This window comes from Amblyomma maculatum, chromosome 8 (genome assembly GCF_055883805.1).
Source record: "Amblyomma maculatum isolate TAMU_Amacu chromosome 8, ASM5588380v1, whole genome shotgun sequence".
NCBI lineage: Eukaryota > Metazoa > Arthropoda > Arachnida > Ixodida > Ixodidae > Amblyomma > Amblyomma maculatum.
This window is the reverse complement of record NC_139351.1, coordinates 56,957,172-56,975,908: the sequence shown is the minus strand read 5'-3', so window position 1 is coordinate 56,975,908 and position 18,737 is coordinate 56,957,172. Positions and strand designations below refer to the sequence as shown.

The 18,737-nt window shown below is 47.1% G+C and overlaps 1 protein-coding gene across 1 annotated transcript in view; it reads right to left on the bottom strand.

Annotated features, from left to right (window-relative positions):
- Nucleotides 1-18,737, bottom strand: part of LOC146181206 (FGGY carbohydrate kinase domain-containing protein) — a 68,581-nt gene that overhangs the window by 16,685 nt on the left and 33,159 nt on the right. Inside the window, exons 2-7 of the mRNA XM_084576292.1 lie at nucleotides 16,287-16,392; nucleotides 13,871-14,022; nucleotides 12,523-12,748; nucleotides 9,052-9,180; nucleotides 6,976-7,067; nucleotides 2,938-3,045 (exon numbers count right to left, since the gene is read on the bottom strand). Of these exons, the coding sequence (XP_084432418.1) occupies nucleotides 2,938-3,045; nucleotides 6,976-7,067; nucleotides 9,052-9,180; nucleotides 12,523-12,748; nucleotides 13,871-14,022; nucleotides 16,287-16,392 (813 nt within the window). The remainder of the gene's footprint in view (nucleotides 1-2,937; nucleotides 3,046-6,975; nucleotides 7,068-9,051; nucleotides 9,181-12,522; nucleotides 12,749-13,870; nucleotides 14,023-16,286; nucleotides 16,393-18,737) is intronic.

The window sequence follows — 18,737 nt, the reverse complement described above, 5'->3', positions numbered from 1 at the left end:
CCTCGGCTCTTTTCCTTTGTCGCAGGCGGGGAACAGGTGGATAATAGTCGCTACGGATTATCTGACTCGCTAGGCCGAGATAAATGCAATGCCTCGTGGCAGAGCTTCCGAAGCTGCAGAATTATTGATGCACAACATCGCCTTGCGGCATGGTTAACCTTCATGCGTCATTACCGACAGAGGGACGGCTTTCACAGCGCAGCTCAACCACATCTTTCAGCTGAGCTGCACGGTCCATCAAAAGACCACAGCGCACCACCCGCAGAGTAATGGGCCCACCGAAAGATTGAACAAGACGATTGCGGACATACTGTCAGTGTACGTAGATGTGCCGCACAAGACTTGGGACGAGGTACTGCCGTATGTGACTTGGCGTACAATACGGCCATGCAGGATACAATGCGCTTCACCCCATTTCGACTTGTATACGGACGCAAAGTTAAGAGTATGCTTGATGCCATGTTCCCATGTCCAGAAGATGACCAGATCAACCCAGACGCCCAGAAATATGCCCTTCGTGCACCCTGAGGAAGCCCGCTAGCTCGCCCAAGTGCACATCGGACGGCAGCAGAGCTCTGGACGCGTGCCGCTACAACCTCCGCCACCGAAACGTTGAGTATCAAACTGGTGACAAAGTCTGGGTGCGGACACCGGCCCGCCGCCAAGGCTCGTCTGAAAAGCTCATTTCGCGCTACTTCGGGCGAGTGCTACGCCGAGTCAGTGACGTCACTTATGAAGTCATCTACAGCCCCAATCCGACATTGTGCATATTATGCTGCTTAAGCCATACTATCAAGGTTAACATACTCTCGCCTGTCGAATGTATCTTGTTTTTCGTATTGTTCTTCCCACGTTTTTTTTTTTTTTTTTCGGAAAGGGGAGTAATGCCACCTAGCATTGCCAGGTGGCGCCTCGCTGAACGAGTAAGGATGAAGGGCTGGTCGCGCTTTCGCGCGTGTGCCGCTTCAGACCTTCCCCCTTAACTAAACTCCCTGGATTACAGTTCAGTACTTTCGTGTCTCGCCCCCTGGTCACAGAGTACCTGACAATATCGATAATATGGTCACAGCATAGCCCGATCCGCTACCATGAATTGTTTCCGCGTGCTACCCGTGTGCACGCGCTACGAATTACGGATCTCCTTGAAGGCGATTTGCGCATGCGCAATTGTGCCTCGAGCAAGCGGGTCGAACTACAACTGTCTCACAGCCTAATACCCCAGTCACAAGGTCATTTTCAAAGGCGATTGAGTCGATAGCTTTCGAGATTTTTAATCGCAATCAAGTTCGAAGAAGTTGTGCCGCTGCTACACGGCAAAACTCGAAAACTATTAAAAGAGTTCTGGTGTTTGGCGCCAAACTTTTGTGGCGCCGCTATCGTTGCTTTCGTGTTTGCCTAAAGAACTAAAATCTCTCTATAAAAGCAAAATAAAATATAACTGTTACCTTGCTTTTAGTAACTGCAGATGTTTAGTTGGTATTCAAGGACAACCTTACTTTTTTTAACGCGCTGACGTTCATACGGTTGCGCTTTTCTCGGCGGCGCATGTTACAGTGGTACAGAGTACGTAAAAATGCGCCTTAAAAAGAACGATGCTATTTTAAAATAATTACGGATAATAACATTTTATTATGTAAATTAAATATATGAAATAACAACGCTTGTTCACGTTTTTGTATCAAACGCGCTGTGCACGTGTGTGCGTGACGCTCCTCGGGTCAACGCTAGCAACCTTGCCCGACGTTCGAAGGCCTTCGAGATCTCGATAGAGTTCTTAGCTGTTCCCTTGACCCGATAGACTATCGACTCAATGGCCACTGAAAACGCCCCTGTGGCAGCGTTCAAAGGCCTTCGAGTCGATAGACAGTCGGTTCGAGGGCCTTCGAAATGCCCGTGTGACAGCGGCATAAGTAATCCATTATTCATGGCTGCACCGCTTCATTCCACAATTTGAAGACGTTGCAGGTCATAATGCGAGCAAATGCACGAGCCGCGCGAAGCAATAACATTGTTTCCATAAATAACGACGTTGGCGAAGGCAAGATTAAACGCACGAGAAGAAAGCGAGTATCAGCTGCGTGCACCCCCTGCGGAAAGAATGACGCTTTCGTCAAGGTGCACCTCAGGAAGGAGGGTATTAATTTAAGACTCAGGTGCTGCTCAAAGCTGTGTACTAGCAACACCACAAAACAAGCGGTGGCCGTTGAACCGCTGCGGTGCGAATCGTAGGAAAAGCATTCTCTGTGGACTCTCTTTAAATTTCGATGCACCATAACGCTTTTCGTCGCTTTTCCAGGCTTTCCTGGGACGGTACTCCGGAGAAAAAGATGCGAAGGCAATCGCCCAGTAGAGGACGCGCACGGTACGAGCCTTGCGAAGTGCGTCCTCTAGCATTCCAGCGTTTTTCCTTCCCTCTAAGTAAAATTTCAACTAATTTTCCCTGAAAGAAACTTTGACCTCCCTGCGTTTTTCCAGATAACCTGAACTCTCTGAGAATACTTTGTTTTCCATGTCTTCCAGGTCTGCATAGACCCTCTGAGCGTATAGGAGTCGCCGAATTATTATCTACGTTGATAGCGTTAAGATCTCAGCTCTGCAGCACAGACAGCCCCCAAAAGACAAGAAAACAAGCTTATCCAGGTGGTATAGTGCAGCACATTAACCTTGTTCCATGCAGTGGCGAAGCAAGTACTCCCATCCTATCAGTATTACAGCTGCAATTTCACCTTCCCGATACCTGAGATTTCTTCTGCGTGTTCTCTGACTGGAATGAACCAAAGGTTATGAAAGAATGCAGCAAGTCACACGGTCGAAACCATAGTTAACAATAGCGCCTTCAATCGCATGCAGAAAAGGATAATGCTGGTATAAACCACTGTGCATATTTATGGTTACCGAAAAATGACGTCAATCGTATCGGACAGGGTATGCACTCACCAAGGCTCCGGCTGCACTCTGCCCTGCTTCGCTAAGCCACATGCCTGGAACCATGGCCGAGAAATAGGGACCCCACACGCCTGGCGTAAAGATGCAGTTTTCGTTTGCCTGCATGACAAAGTAGCAGACAATGTGAACAATGAGAAATTGCACTTACCTGACTAAGCCAAAAAAGTTGCAAGATTGTCTTCTATGCAAAAAAAAAAAATCTACCTAGTAGTTATAGCTGTGTAAAACGAGATTCAGCGGTAGCTGTATGCAGTGATATTTTAAAATGTCCATTGATTACTAAACCTTCTTTGACGGCGTGCTTCTGATGTCACAGTGCTTTCACGTATGACGTCCTTGTAGGCTGGACACTCAGCGAGGCGTTCATCACCAGCTTCGCTCTTTTTCCTTACATTTTCCTCTCCGCATTCTGTTATTCTAACACCGTAGAAGCTCGAAACGCTTAATTAACAGTTATTACTACAAGAACACCTGCGACTTTAACTTATAACTTCGTGCTCCCTCTAGTTAAATAATTGGTCGCAAATCATTAATAATTAAAATTTTAAACATGCCGCTTTGAAAGCTCAGGCGGGAAAAGGAATGCTGTCGAGCGCCACAAAAAAGGGGCCATCCAGTTGGTTCCGACGAAGATGACTTAACTGAGCGCTTTTTTTTTTTTTTTTTTTTACGCAGTAATGAAAGCCCGCAAACCTTAAACAACTATCAAGTGACAGCATGCTTCACATGCACGAATGCGTCTCCAACTGCGACTTTATTCGTCACTTGGTCAAGCGATATTGGATTCACGCATTCCGTGCCGCCACGACAGAGCTCCGGTTCGCTTGTGATTGCGAGATAAGCGTTAACGGATGCTAATATAATAGCACACTTAACCGGTGCGTTGACCCGCTCGCGCTTGTCTCGGAACCGCCAGCGGTGCGAGCCTCTGCTGTGAGCGACGCACAAGGCAGGAGGACTCTGGCAGCGCTTTTACAAGCCGCGGTGACGTATTGGCAACCTGCAATGGAGTTTGCTGAGACATGTGGCGCCACCTGGCGGCCAACGGGAGCTAATACTGAGGCGGCACAGAAGCTGACGCCGTATATATTGCGGCCGCTGTGTTCCTTCTGCGTTCGTGTTTTGTTATCCCAGTGAGTGTGATTTACTCATTTAGTGACTTCATTGGTCTCGTGCGATGCTTCGACTACTACGGATGTGAACAAGAATAAAAATAAGCGCAAGGGCGGCGAGAAAGACTGCCACAATCACGAAGGAAACCTAAGCGTACCGCTTGCTGGGAGAACCTGGGGAGAATGATGAGAGAAAGAGATATTGGCTGCGAGAGAGTAATGTAACTGAAATTCGTTTTTTTATGGGGCCATTGGCGTACAGACGCCAAGAAGCTAAAGTAAGACGATTGCCCGTGAGCGGAAGAAACGGCGTATAAACTTCTGACTCGGGGAGTCGCACGCTGGTTGGGGCACACTACTCAGTACGCGCTCCGCGCTGTAAAATTTGGCGTGTACTGGTATATGCTGTGGAAGATCGAGTGGCATACGTCCAGAAAAGCAACAAAGCCGTGCAGCCGCACCACCATATTCCAGCCGTATTTCAGCGGAGGTGAAATAAAAAAAAAAATGTTCGTGGATCTGTGAACCGATTTCTAATGCGGTGTCTATTCGGAACCGCAAAGCCAAAATATCTTCAACACTTCCAATTACAGATTTCAATAAGCATATTTATCTGTAAATTAGTTCTTAAGGTGCTGAACAAGTCGAAGCGGCGGATTTGAGGCCCATGATACTGTGTACGATGAGAATGGAACTTCGTTCTATCGTTCCGCGCCAAATATTTCTTTCACAGACTGTTCAAGCTACTCAAGATTCTCTTGTCCCAGACGATAGACTAGTTCATCATTAGTAGCAACAGTAAAAATTATCTTAACGACCTCCTTTACGAAAGCTTTGCCATTGAGTGCCAGCATTACCCGCCGGCTTTCCCCAAGATTGAGGTACGGAGGCACAAAATGCATGCCAGTTGTTGTTGTTAAGAGCTTTATTTTTCCAACGGTGTAGGAGGCCCCCTACTCCCCGCCCCCGGCACGCACAGTTTTCGTTGATGACGCACGCTACAACCACACAGTGTTTGCAATCGCCACAACATCCATAGCGGGTGCCGCACCACGCCTCCGTAACCTCCACAGCACTGTCGAAAGGTGCACCACGAAGAAAAGTGTTCGTCATGGTATGAAACTGTAAAGCAAAACCGCGAGGAAATTATTATGCTGCTGTAATCAAACAGCAAGAACAAAAAAAGAAGAAATGGCGATCAATCTCTTCTCAGGTTCTCTCTGCACTTTCAATGTTTGGGTATGAGGTGTGAACGCAATAGGTAAATGAAAAGCTACGTTTACAACATTTTTCATTCATTTAATTATTTCTTAATTCATCACCACATATCCGACTGATGCCCTGAGAGAATAAACTTCGTTAAAAAAAAAAATTCCGTCTACTCACGCGAAATTCAAAGCTGTGCACGCGGGTGTTCCGTCGCGAGCGGCACGCACTTCGCGGTGACGTCGACACTGTTCACGTTTTAAACATGAGCATTCTCGAACAGGCGGTGTCCTTTCGTCAGTATTGGTCTTCGGAAGTAGCTCTGAAGACATTCTATTGCCTTAAAACCGCAAAAAATGAGAGCCGAGATGCTTCCAGCCGTACAACGCGAACGCAACCCGACCGCGCCGGCCTACTCAAATTACTCGGCGCCGCCGTTGGCGGCGCTGAACGCTACGCTCCACTAGTGCCGCCTGGCCACTGCAGGTTGCCTATAGGGGCGCTGTAATCGCGGCTGACTCGAGCGTGTGCAGCCGTCACCAACAAGGACTTGACTCGGTCGGTGCATCACCTTTTTCCCACCACACGGAACGTTAACAAAGCGATGGACGGTAGCGCAGGGAATAAAAAAAATTACGGACTTCAGCGACTAAAGTAGTGAAAGGCGAAAGCCTGAGAGTCGCATTCTGCTACGCAGCTGGCACTAATTAGGAATTAATTAATTGTTCGATTAGTTGAACATTAAGTAGGTCACCGATTAATTGCCTGATTACTTATCAATTCACTAATTATGAATTCGTCATTAATTAGCATTTAATGAATCAATGATTAGTCATTACTTAGTAATCGGTCATTGACTAGGGATATGGCCATATAAGGCACGCATTCGTGCATACTGTGGTGGTTCTCTGTGATTGGTCGAGACCTCTATGACGTCATCCCGCCTCGGCCAATCAGAGCCGCCGCAAAAGCGGGACACATTTTGTCCACGACAAAGATGAGGCATTAAAGGCTTTCGCCTTAAAATTGCTCGCACAGGTGTGAGTCAAGTGGCGAGGAGACTGGCCGCGACATCGACTCGTATATGTGCTCTCATTTACATTTCCTGGTTCTCAACGGCGAATCCCATAGTACTAGTACATAGGTTATTCGGTGCACCGGCCTTATCAAGTTCGCGATGGTGACGGTGAAGCGCACTGTCACATGGTACGCTTCAACTTTGCGGGCTTTCATCTGTCCTTAAATAAGCGTTACGCTAAGGCTACTTTATGAGGAACACTCGGGTTGGACCAATTGGGCGGCTCTCAACAGCTTCCCTATTCCCAACCCATAGTTCGGAGCGCCATACATAAAATGATAATGCTTTCATATCAACAAATTATTTAAGTACGCAGAGAAAAATAACGTTACCGAATCTACACACAAATCACCATAACATGACTTGATTTCAATGTGAAAAACAATTAGGGATTTTCTTTTAATCTTGGTCCATGTAAGCCGAGAGATCTTACATGAATTTATTTTTAAATTAAGCTTTGCAGTTCCGGTATTAAGATACACTCGTTCAAGAATACCCTGCGCTGACTGTCAGCCCAACTGTGCTATTATTGCGCTACCGGAAGAGATAACGCTTAGTTAAAGAACAAAGCTTATAGGTGAAATTAATAACTACACACGGGCCCAAAAGTGTACTATTCATACGCATACGTACCAGCATGTGGCAGGTCGATGTACCCGCAATTATGGCCAGACGGCGAGAGAATGACTTGGCGAATTCGCCTTCTGCTTCGCAGCCAAGCAGACCTGCATGGATGAACATGAAGCGCGGTTGAATTACGTATTAGATTTTTACGTCACTCGCATGTTCACGAACTTCGTGTGAAAAAGTCTATTCTTGTATTGTATTTCATATGAACCGCACGCTAAGCTATTTATTATGTAACCTCATCTGAACCCTACTAGTGTCTAGTAACCATTGCTAGTACGAGCTGACGTTTTTTGTTTATCTCTGTCAGACATATAGGTCCATGATACAAGTCGCGCAAATTGATTGTCAGAATACAGACTTCTCTGCTTTTAAAATTAGCTGCGTTGGCCAGCAGACACTCAGAGACGTGAATCGGGTAATAATGTCCAATTCACCGTTACGCTCAGCTACAAAAGAAATAGTTGGCGTTAAATCGTGAAAAATAGCTGAACATGCCAACACGGAACAGACAAGAAATCAAAAAGTGAACGAAAGTTTCGCAAAATCTAACCCCCGTGGGTGTATATACGAGATAGACTGACTTAGGCCACTATTGAGCCAGTGGGCCCTCTTCTAAATGTTAAAATATTTCGTGTAAAGTCTTGTCGTCCGTTGTTGTTTTTTTTTTTTTTATATATTTCCCATTTGTACTCGCGCGATCCCCATCGATGCTGCTTCACGAGGAGGCCGCATGCTCAACAAGTGCATTTGTTGGCGCGCGCTGCTTGTCGACTTATGGTACTGGTGCTTCAGTGTCCTTCCACAATCATCCGTTTCAGCGAAAACCACAGGGAGACAATCAGCTCATGGAATCCTCTATGCAGTACCTATACTATACAGTACGTGTGTTTCAGCGCAGCAGAACCAATTTTGTTTAAGCAGTCCTTTTTAATTAGTAACGCAGGTTCTGCGGCGATGTAGCTGCAATAATGGCGGATACAAGAAAACAAGTTAAATATGCTAACTAGAAAGTTGCCTAAAAATTTCAATACAAATTTAACCTGTTTCAATTAGGCACCAAAAAGTTGCCTAAAAATTTCAATAAAAATTTAACCTGTTTCAATTAAGCACCAATTTCCAAATAAAGATTTGCAGGTAGACGTAATTCAAACTGCCACTGTGTGGCGCACTTATTATCTAGCCTGTCTCGTATTTGGGATGGAGCAGTAAGCAAAGGCGGGCAGAACAGAGCAGGTGGCAGGCATGCACACCATGGAGTGAGATGCAGTGATTGACGCCGCTTCGCAGCGCCCGCTTTTCGACCAGAGTTCACAGGAGCAGGAATTTATTGAGACGCAGAGAAAAGCTTGTTTTCAAATTTTTAAAAGGTGATATGCCTAAACTTAATGGCCGGCAACAAGCCTCCAAGCTGTTTGAAGCAACTCAATGTATACATAGGAATGTCATTTACCCATTAGAATTTAATTAACTTACTAAATAGCATAACTCATCCGTGTGCTGGTCACAGCCAAAAGGCCAAAACATGTCTACATAACCGTTAAGTGGACTTTTTTTTTTTTTTTTTTGCAAATGTTCCGGCTCATTTTCGCTGAAACATCAAGCATACAATAAGCAGACAGAGAGAATTTATCCTGGACAAAAACCAATTCAGAGGTTTATCCCGGTTAACACTGGTTATACGAGCGGAAACTCAAGCATGGTTACACATTAGTGTGGCTTAATAAATCTTTGCTTCTTCGGGGCTGCACTATATCAGCCAGGATGATAAAAATAAGCCCGGTGCCTGCGCCAAACAGTTGATGAACTCGTATCCGCACGCGCCTCGTGCATGACAAGACTAAAGGACCAAGCGCAGGCGAAGCAGCTGTTACAACTTCGCCTAGTCTCATGATACACAGCGGCGACGCTCCCAGGGGTTCAGCTGCGGCACCTCTCCGCTGCAGAGCACATTGCATGACGTCATACAACCAATCAGCTTCGGCGGCTGAAAATAAGTGTTGCGCCAAACTTGGCCCACGGATGTTCAGTGCAAATTGTAGGGCCTCCACTCTAGAACCAACCGTCTCCGTGCATACGTACCGAGCCCTCCGGCGTGCCCGTCTATGATGGATGTGGCGACGGGAGTGCCTTTCTTGAGCCCCAGTTGCAGGCCAGCCTCCATGCTCAGACCACGGCCACATGGAGCTCCAGGTGGCCAGAACTCCTGGCCTGCGCAGCAGGACATACTTCATCCCGTAAAGGAAAAGTGCATGTAATGTCGTTTGATAACAACGCTACCCATAGGCGCTGTCATGGCAAGCACCGATACTGTGAGTAGGAGGGTACGTTCTTTTTTGTGCTACTGCGGTACTGCATACTACTTCCAAGTTAATTTCGCCAGTAACAAGAAAGGGCACCTCGCAGATCACCATCAGCACACTAGCTGAATACTTTCTTTTCCACAGCTCTATGTGTTTCCGCAATTTGAGTTTGACCCGTTTCGTTAGCCACTATGTTTCTTCCCGATAAATGAGTAGACGTAAAATACAACTGGTATAACTTCAACCTTCAGGGACAGGTTGTCATTCTTGATCTTATGGCGCATTCGGTTGTGGGGACGAGAGCAGAGGCACTGAGCACTACAGAGAAGAACAGGAGCATGCCGAGCGAGGGTGTAACTGTCCTCCCGCGGTAACGCTCTCTGCGTGCTAAGAGCAGCGCACCACGACCACGTGACCGCACTTCTCTCCCCAGCATACTCCGACTGCCCGCTGCGGCGGCAGTTGCAACGCGAGGAGAGGCCAATGCTCCGTGAAGAACCGCTTGTTTTGTATGCCTTTGTTCTCACATCGCAGCGATTTGCCTCCTTTGTCCTTTCGACGCCAGCAGCGACTCTCAAACATGCATACAGCACTTGAGCAATGCTTTCTGCTCTTGACGCAAATTTGCTTGATTCCGATCGAGCTCGCCGAGCGCCGACGCTTTGCAGCCGCCATTTGAGCGTCGTCGACTAAAGAGAGAAAAAAAATAAAAAGATGGCGCGGATATGGCACTTTATGCCATGTGACTTCCTCTACACTCGCTTTAGACGAGGAAGCAGCCGGGGGTGCACTCGACTGCTCTCAGCGGAGAAAAAGCCCTATTCATCTACCATTGGAATCCAGTGATTCTACTCCTGCTCTCCCACTGGAGGACGCCCGCTTCTCTGAGAGCACTTTCGAAGTGCTCTCGAGTGCACCTGCTCTCCCACTCGAATTCGCCATTAGTGTACCTCTCAAGTGCTTTTTGCCCAAACTCTGTTCTTATAGTTATATGACCCGCGTGGTCCATCTTGCGATCACTACCTACACTAACTGGACGTATTGCTTTACCGCTTCGAGCAACTCGCAACGTGTCGTAAACGTATGCTTTACGAGATTTCCGAGCATTAAGTTAGTTTTTTCATATATGCTTTAGATGACGTAAGACTAAATCAGAAGAAAAATTACAAGCCTCCTATTGGAATATCTAATGGTTGATTAATTGTTATCGCTCAGTTGTACAATATGTGTTCAATACAATACGTGTACAATACACGTTAGAGAACACTTTCCCAGAATTCGTCCGAAATTTTTAGGTAGGGGCTTTCCGGCGTCGCGCAAGAATTATTATGCTTACTTTTTGGCGCTCAAGGGTGTTTAGGTGCCGTACCGCACCCTGAAATGAATATGAGAACCGAGCGTCATACGCTAATTAGAAAAAACATGCCTATCGATTCGACTCACCAATTTGCAAGACATTTATATAAGCAAACAAGGCCTTCTAAGGTCCGACTTTAGGGATAACATTCTTTCATAACATCAGCAAACATCGACTTTTTACATGGTTCAGAATGACGCGTGCCCATTCTGACGCTGCACGTCTCAAATCGTCACCTGAGAGCTGCAACGAACAAAAAAGTGCCCTTCTGCAGTATATTCCCTATTCCTCGTAGATTCGCTCAGTTCGGCCATATTCGTTTGCGTCGTCGAGCCGGTGACGGCTCTCTCATTACTTCCAGCAAAGGTATTACGCTCCTCTTTTTGCAAACTGTCAACAAATTTATTGCGGCATCAATAGGAAAAGGACTGCGAGGTATTTAAAGTTATTCCAGTCGCTTTTGCGGAAAATACATCCAGAAAAAACATATACAGCGCAATATATTCCATCAACAATTTTTGGTTTCACTGTGAACTCATATTTATTCTTCTTTGTGGCTTTCTTTAACGTTAGAAGAACATACCGTATATACTCGCCTTTATCGCTCTCAAAGTTCACTAACCTGCCTCACTGCCGAAACGCACAATTGTGCGCAGATTGGAAGTCACGAATCTTTGCGCATCGAGTTCATAGCCATCGCCCACGGACTGCGTAAACTGAATGAGATGAGCGCCCTGTTACTTGCGCATTTCTGCGTAAGTCGAGCGTAGTTTCGGAAAAGAGGCGCTTGGATACGTCACTTCAAATCGAAGAAAGCTATTGCTGGAAGCGAGAACACAGCGCGAACATAGAGAAGAGTACTGAAAGCTACCTCAATAGACGAGGCAAGCGGCAAAGCTTTAAAATGGCAGTACCGCTGATGGTATTGGCGAGGAAGTCAGCTATCATGACACTTGCACCTCCCACGAATGCTGTCCTATGACTATGATCCGGTCCAAAGCACGGGCAGCCATGTTCTACGTAATATTATAAATAAGCTTCACAATTTGGTAGCATTTTCGCCAGCTAGCTTGACAGCCAAGGAGACAAGTAAGAACGCTTGATTAATGGATGACCCCCAAAGGGAAACCTCTATGCGCATAGGCCTAGAAATATGCACAAATAACAAAGTAATTCGCATATTGCTACGCTCTTTCTACGGCAGTGGACGATAAATAGAGTGCTTTAATAACATCGCGGCATTGATTTCAGTTGCACAGAATGTTTCTCACCATTCATTATCATTACCAATGATCATTGACATAACCCTGAAAGACTTTAACACGGTATTAAGGGGGGGAGGGGGGGGGGAGTCGACATACACAAGAAGCAAAATATGGTACACAAAGTCAAAGGTGTAGCAATAAAAACTGTTTTCTTTTACGGAGTCCGAACGACAATGAACCTCACGGTAACGAAGTGTAACTTGGTGAACATTTCTGGGGCAATCGTTCGACTTGCGTCAGTGCTGCGGACTAGCGAAAATATGACGATTGTTACTGCAGAAGAATTCAAATTCTGTACTTACTTTTAAATTGAAGCCCCCAAAGCTTAGGCAAACATCTTCGCTTCTTGAGCAGTTGATGATCAAAAATACACTATGGGTCGTTTATATTCAGCGGGCCGAAAAAGTGTCTAGCAAACCGTTTGATTTGCCCAGATGAGTTAGATGCTAGCACAGACGCGCAAGACAATAATAAAATTTTCGATGAAAAGGCTTTTCTGAAAACAACATGTGTTGAACGACAGCAACTAGGGTCTGCGCACATAAAGCTCGTCCCGGCTGCATGACCACCAGAATTTCGCCATTCGCTTTCAGGAAAGAGAATAAATGCTTTGTAATCAGCAGCTCACCTATGATCCGGTACCCGTCGCGAGTGAGATCCTCAAGACCGATGCGGATCCAGAAGGACTCCTGCCACCCGGGCTCCATGTCCGACCCGGGCGCTGAGCCCGCCTGGTAGGTCCACTTGCACACAGCCGAACAGAGGGAACGCGAGGCGCAGCCTGTAGCGCGCCACGTCAGGAAGTCTGGCAAGTCCAGGGCGAGGCCCATTTTTTCCCACGTCGAAGACATGTTCTGCGACGGTGTTGTTCAGCAGGAAGACAAATCCTCAACGGTGCGCAGCTTTGAAATTACACTGGGTAGTATGATAGTTCCAAGTAAGTGCGCAATTAGATGACCAGGCCCACACTGTCTCTATAGCTGCGCGGAGCTTTAAAATCACATCGGGCAGGCGGTAGTTACAACGAAGTACTGCATTAAAGCGCCTTTATCCCGTCAATTCGGTGCAATAAAAATCTAAGCCTTTAGCTTGCTGCCCTCATCACCTACCGGTAGTGCGATGCATATGTTGAAGCATCAGTAAAACGGGCAGTTGAGCTAGTTATGCACTCTTTATCAGCATGATAAAGTAGGTGTGTGCAAGTACATGAGTTAGACATATCGGCCCCAGTAGCCCTCAAAGAACTACGGTTTAAAATCTATTCAATCACCCCGCAGATCGAGGCAATCGCTAGGCTGCCTGGCGCACCATCTATAGCTATAACAGCCACATTTCTTAAAAACTTCTCTGCCACTATATACGCGAACAAAGCGGCTTGGGCGCTTCCGCCCAGTACTATATATGCGGTTGTCTTTGAACGCATGCGGGCAGCTGCCTGCATGAAGGGCTTCCCCTAATGGGGCTGGGACAGGTGGGGCACCGCCGCTTGCAGCGGGGACTGGCCTGACACTGAATTTTTATCTGTTGTAGGCCGTCATTGCACCCGCCACCGCTTCAGTGGTGGTGGACGACGGCCGTTGTTGCGGCGCGCGTCTTTCTCTCCCTCTTCTTTTTTCTTGGTTGTCTATTTTCTCTTCTGTCCGCACGAGGCAGCGGAGGTGGCTCAGCTACAGGGCCAGTAGCAGGCCCGTGCATTTTCTTTTCTGTCTTCCTACAGCCACAACAACAACAGCACGAATATTACTTGCAGGTCGGGCAGCGTAATTTATTGTTGCAGAAGCCAAAACTATGGACAATTTAGGTTCTAGTTAAGTGACCTCGAAAGAAATAAAAGAATATAATCCAGCTAACGCCTGCATCATGCATCAATGTAATGTTTTGTCCTCTTCAGGGACACGTAATTAGTATGCCCGCGCGCTGCAGAATCAGATTATTTTACTGTTCAGTGCAGAAATTCACGATAATGACATCCAAACCTGTTTGAGCCAAAGAAGCTTCGGCGGCTGCATTTCGGGTGAAATAGTTCCGCCCACGAAGCGCAACACGGAATGGCCTGTGGCACTGATGGCCTCAGCCTGCGCCACTGCACGATGGTCCATCCACAGCACCACATTCTGCTCCGGTTCGCCTGAAAGAGGAGCAACAGTCTGTGAGAGCTAGCGCTACTCAGATCCGTTGCAGTTAGAGTACGAAGTATTCAGCACATATCCCATGCAATGTGCATAGCACAGTCGACGAACCAGGGAGAGCCGACATAGCAGATTTTTTTCATGAAAGATTGCGATATTTTTCAGCACATGAAGAAAATTGCCCTACACCCACCATATCAAACTTTATGCCCTCACATCAGACACGCGAAATCTAAAAATGAAGACAAATGTGCATTCCGCGTTAAAAACTAGTTAGTTTCACGACCCTCTATCCCAAGTACCAATACAGTGAGTACTTGCTCTATTATGATATTCAATTATTGTGTAGCTCTGTTTTTCCGAATGCCCGAAACGTTCATCAATCACTCTGGACGGTGTGGATCAATGATATAGTACGAGAAGAAGAAATGCCTACCCGGTATGAAAGAGAACTGAGCAAGGGTTGAGGAGGAGCCTCCGGTCGCAAGGCCAATTGCCAGCCACCGTCTATTTAATGCCGCAGGCGTCCTGTGGGCTGGACGCTTAAGATGCAGTTTTGCAAACAAGGGGCTTGTAAACATCTTTAGTGCATTATGACGTCTACAAACTGTAAACCGTAACGTAGCACCATTCCCCGATTCAAATTTCAGGCTATATTGCCGGGAAGGCCGCGAGTGGCCTCAATGCAGATCGACTGCACTACGAGCTGAAGCTTTGACTTTCTTTTGAAGGCGTGTTGGAAAATGCAGTTTGTGCATCACTGAAAGTTTTTTCGCCATTGCAAACGAATCCTTCCTTTTGATACTCTCTATTCCGCAGCGCATATATGCGGTACACCAAGAGCCACGCGATTTAGCAGGTTGCTGCTGCTTCCGATTCTTCAAACCTGCGGCTATTGACAGTCACGCAGCGTCATAGAGTGAGCATGCGCAATAGTATTTGCGGTTTGGTGAAGTGAGGCCACCACGCACGCACTGTGTCATTAGAAAGAAACTGTGGTCAACACTGAAATTCATTGTCTAATGAGTTATGACGTAGCTGTTGTCGCCAGATTCACCGCCAATGCAGACATTTTCCCCAAAAAAAACCACAAACCACAAGTCCGCGCTATGGACATATATCACCATTCCCGATGATCCTACATAGTACTTAAATAAGAGGACAAGCTGTCGGGCTAGTTGGTTTTCCATAGTTTTTGCAGCGCGTAGCCGGACAAGGACAAAGACGGAGGAACAGGTGCGACGCACAGGCGCTGAACTGCAACTTTATTTTGGTAATCAGCCAACCATATCATATATACCGCAGAGAAACGCTCACAAGAGGGACAAAATCTAAACACACGGCGAAAAACCGATGCAACAAAATTAAGGCGTCGAATTGAACGTACCACAAGTATAAAAATATCGATAAATCGAAATACCTAACACACGATTAACATGAGAAAGCGACATAACATGACAATAGTGGCCGAGGGGAAAGTGCGTGAACAATCAACAAAAATTCCAAGTCCTTAGCTAGCAACAATGGCTAAAAAGTGTGTTAGGTATTTAGAATTATCGATATTTTTATACTTCTGGTTTGTTCAATTCGACACCTTGATTTTGTTGCACCGGTTTTTCGCCACGTGTTTGGATATTGTCCCTCTTGTGAGCGTTTCTCTGCGGTATATATGACATGGCTGGCTGATTACCAAATAAAGTTGCAGTTCAGCGCCTGTGCGTCTTACCTGTTCCTTCGTCTTTGTCTTTGTCCGGCTATGCACTGCAGAAACTACGTACTTCAATAAATTTCAGGATATACATGTGGTTTGGTTGGTTTGTGGGGCTTAACGTCCCAAAGCGACTCAGGCTATGAATGACGCCGTAGTGAAGGACTCCGGAAATTTCGACCACCTGGGGTTCTTTAACGTGCACTGACATCGCACAGCACACGGGCGCCTTGCTTTTCGCCTCCATCGAAAAGCGGCCGCCGAGGCCGGGATGCGATCCCGCGTCCTTGGGAACAGTAGTCGAGCGCCGTAACCACTGCGCCGTAACCACTGCGCCATCCCGGCGGGCCAGTATACATGTGGCATCCAGTTTAAGTATCGCATTTTTCTTAATTTTATGAAACAGATTATACATACATGCATTTACTAAACTGTGTGATTGAACACACCGTTCATGCAAAGTGCGAATACATATTTGGGCCCAATAGTTTTCATACCAGCAAAGCTTTGCAGGAACATATAGTTTTCTGTCAGTTCTGACTCTGCATTACTCACCTTTGGGGCTGACGGTGAGTGGCCGGCCATTGTCGTCTAGTATCACAAGTGAGCAGGTAGCGTCGAAGCCGATGCCCCGAACCTCCTTAGCATCACGGCATACTTCCTGAAAAGATCAATCGAGCTTCAACAAAATGCGACAATTGCTTCCGACTCTTCAAAAGGAGCTCCATAGCAATGAATGTTGTGTCCCGTTATGACTAAACCACTTCGCCGTCGTGACAAACTGATTAAGTGCACGGCAGGGCAAAATTCAATTCTCGTTTATTTCCTTTGGGATCCATTATGTGCGACTTGTTGCCACCACGTACCAGCAAATATTGTAACATATTTGTTCTTCATTATAGCCACCTTGAGTAGCACTATAAGTAGAGAATGGCATTGAGAGAAGAGCTGGACTACAACTGGTATTTTAGTGCGGAACGGAAACTACTTGTAAACAGACATCTTGAGCTCCTGGTTCCACCTGTTAGCTGCATTTACATCACAAGGTAATGATAAAAGGAAAATCACAAGCTATCTATGTAGTACATTATTTGAATATTAAAACATAAATATAAATTTAACCAACTTATCCATGGGATTCAAGCTCCTTTTCAGCAATTGTACGCAGTAAAATAACATCGCCCCAAAGTCAAGAAAAATGAAAAGCCATTTAAGCGAAAACCCGACAACGCGCGATTCAATAAATCGATAGGGCTTGAATTTGGACTAGTTCATTCTTTCTCAGCATAATTGAAAGCTTTCATTTATAGCGTGGTGTTGTACGCGAGTAGAACGCTCGTCATGTCTGCGCATGCGCCTGCAGCTCGCGCAGGTATAAGACAGCGCGCGTCCTCCATGTACGGTTGCAGCTGAGAGGTACTCCCCTGATGGGGCTGGGACAGGCGGGTTGCCGCCGCTTGCGGCGGGGGCTAGCCTGCCAGCAAATTTTTATCTGTTGGAGGCCGTCACTGCACCCGCCACCGCTTCGGTGGTGGACGACGGCTATTGTTGCAGCGCGGGTCTTTCTCTCCCTCTTCCTTTTCTTCTCTCTTTTCTCTTCTGTCTGCACGGAGGCGTCCGTGTGAAGCGGTGGCGGACGACGGCTGTTGTTGCGGCGCGCGTCTTTCTCTCCCTCTTCCTTTTCTTCTCTATTTTCTCTTCTGTCTGCACGGAGGCGTCCGTGTGCTGTGTGCTGTGCGCCCCGCCGGGATGGTGCAGTGGTAAGACGCCCGTCTACTGTGCCGGAGTACCCAGGTTCGTACCCGACCTCGGCGGCTGCGTTTCGATGGAGGCGAAACGAAGACGCGCGTCCGTGTGCTGTGCGATGTCAGCGCACGTTAAAGATCCTCAGGTGGTCGAAATTACTCCGTAACCCTCCACTACGGCTTCTCTTTCTCCCTTTCCACTTTCACTCCCATCTTCCTCCTTTCCCTTACGGCGTAGTTGAGGTGTCCACAGAAAACAAGTGAGACAGTTACCGCGCCTTTCCCTTCCTATAAATCAATCAGTGGCTCAGCTGCAGAGCCAGTAAGCAGGCCCGTACATTTCTTTTCCTTCTTCCTACAGCCACAACAACAACATGTAAGTACTTACATTTGTTGGTTTGAGGCTGCAAGCAGGCACCTCGGAATAAAGCCTCCTGTACCTGTTGGCCTGGCGTCTGGATATAACAATTGGCGTCGAGGATGGGATGATTGGTCAGGCTATAGAATGACCAACACCGTCGGAAAACTACCGGTGTTCCAGCCGGACGGCGGCGACTTCGAAGTCTACCTGGAACGCTTCGAGTTATTTGCTGCTGCCAACGGCGTTACAGATGAAAAAAAAAACTGCGTTTTCTTAACGGCTATAGGCGAGAAGGCCTATGTCACGCTCCGGAGCTTACTGCTGCCACAGACGCCGGCGGTCTGCATTCAAGGAAGTAGTAAGCACTACGCTCCCAAACGCTCACTCGTCACCGAACGCTATCGGTTCAACCAGCGCAGGCAAGAAATCCATGAGAACATCGCGGATTTTATAGTCAAATTGAAGAGGATAGCGACAGCCTGCGAATTCGACACGTTTCTGACCGAGGCTTTTCGGGACCGGCTCGTCGCGGGATTGCGTTCCGAAGCAATACGATGCCGACTGCTGGCCCTTCCTGGCGATGAAATAACATGGGACCAAGCGTGTAGTCTGGCCATAGCCATGGACGATGCGAGCCAGGACACTACAGATATGATGCAATCATCGAGCAACCAAGCAGCAGCGTCCGACAGCACCGAAGGCTACTGGAAGCAGGCGACGGTGAAACAACGGAACGCGCATACCGGAGACTATCAAGCAAGGAGCCAGAGCAAGCGTTCGTAGGAATGCGTCGCACGGGACGAACGCAACCTGTCGCCGATGGGGAGGCGAACACTCACTTGTGAGTTGCCCTTTTGTAAACAGACTCTGCTTCCAATGTAAAAAAGAGGTCACGTGGAA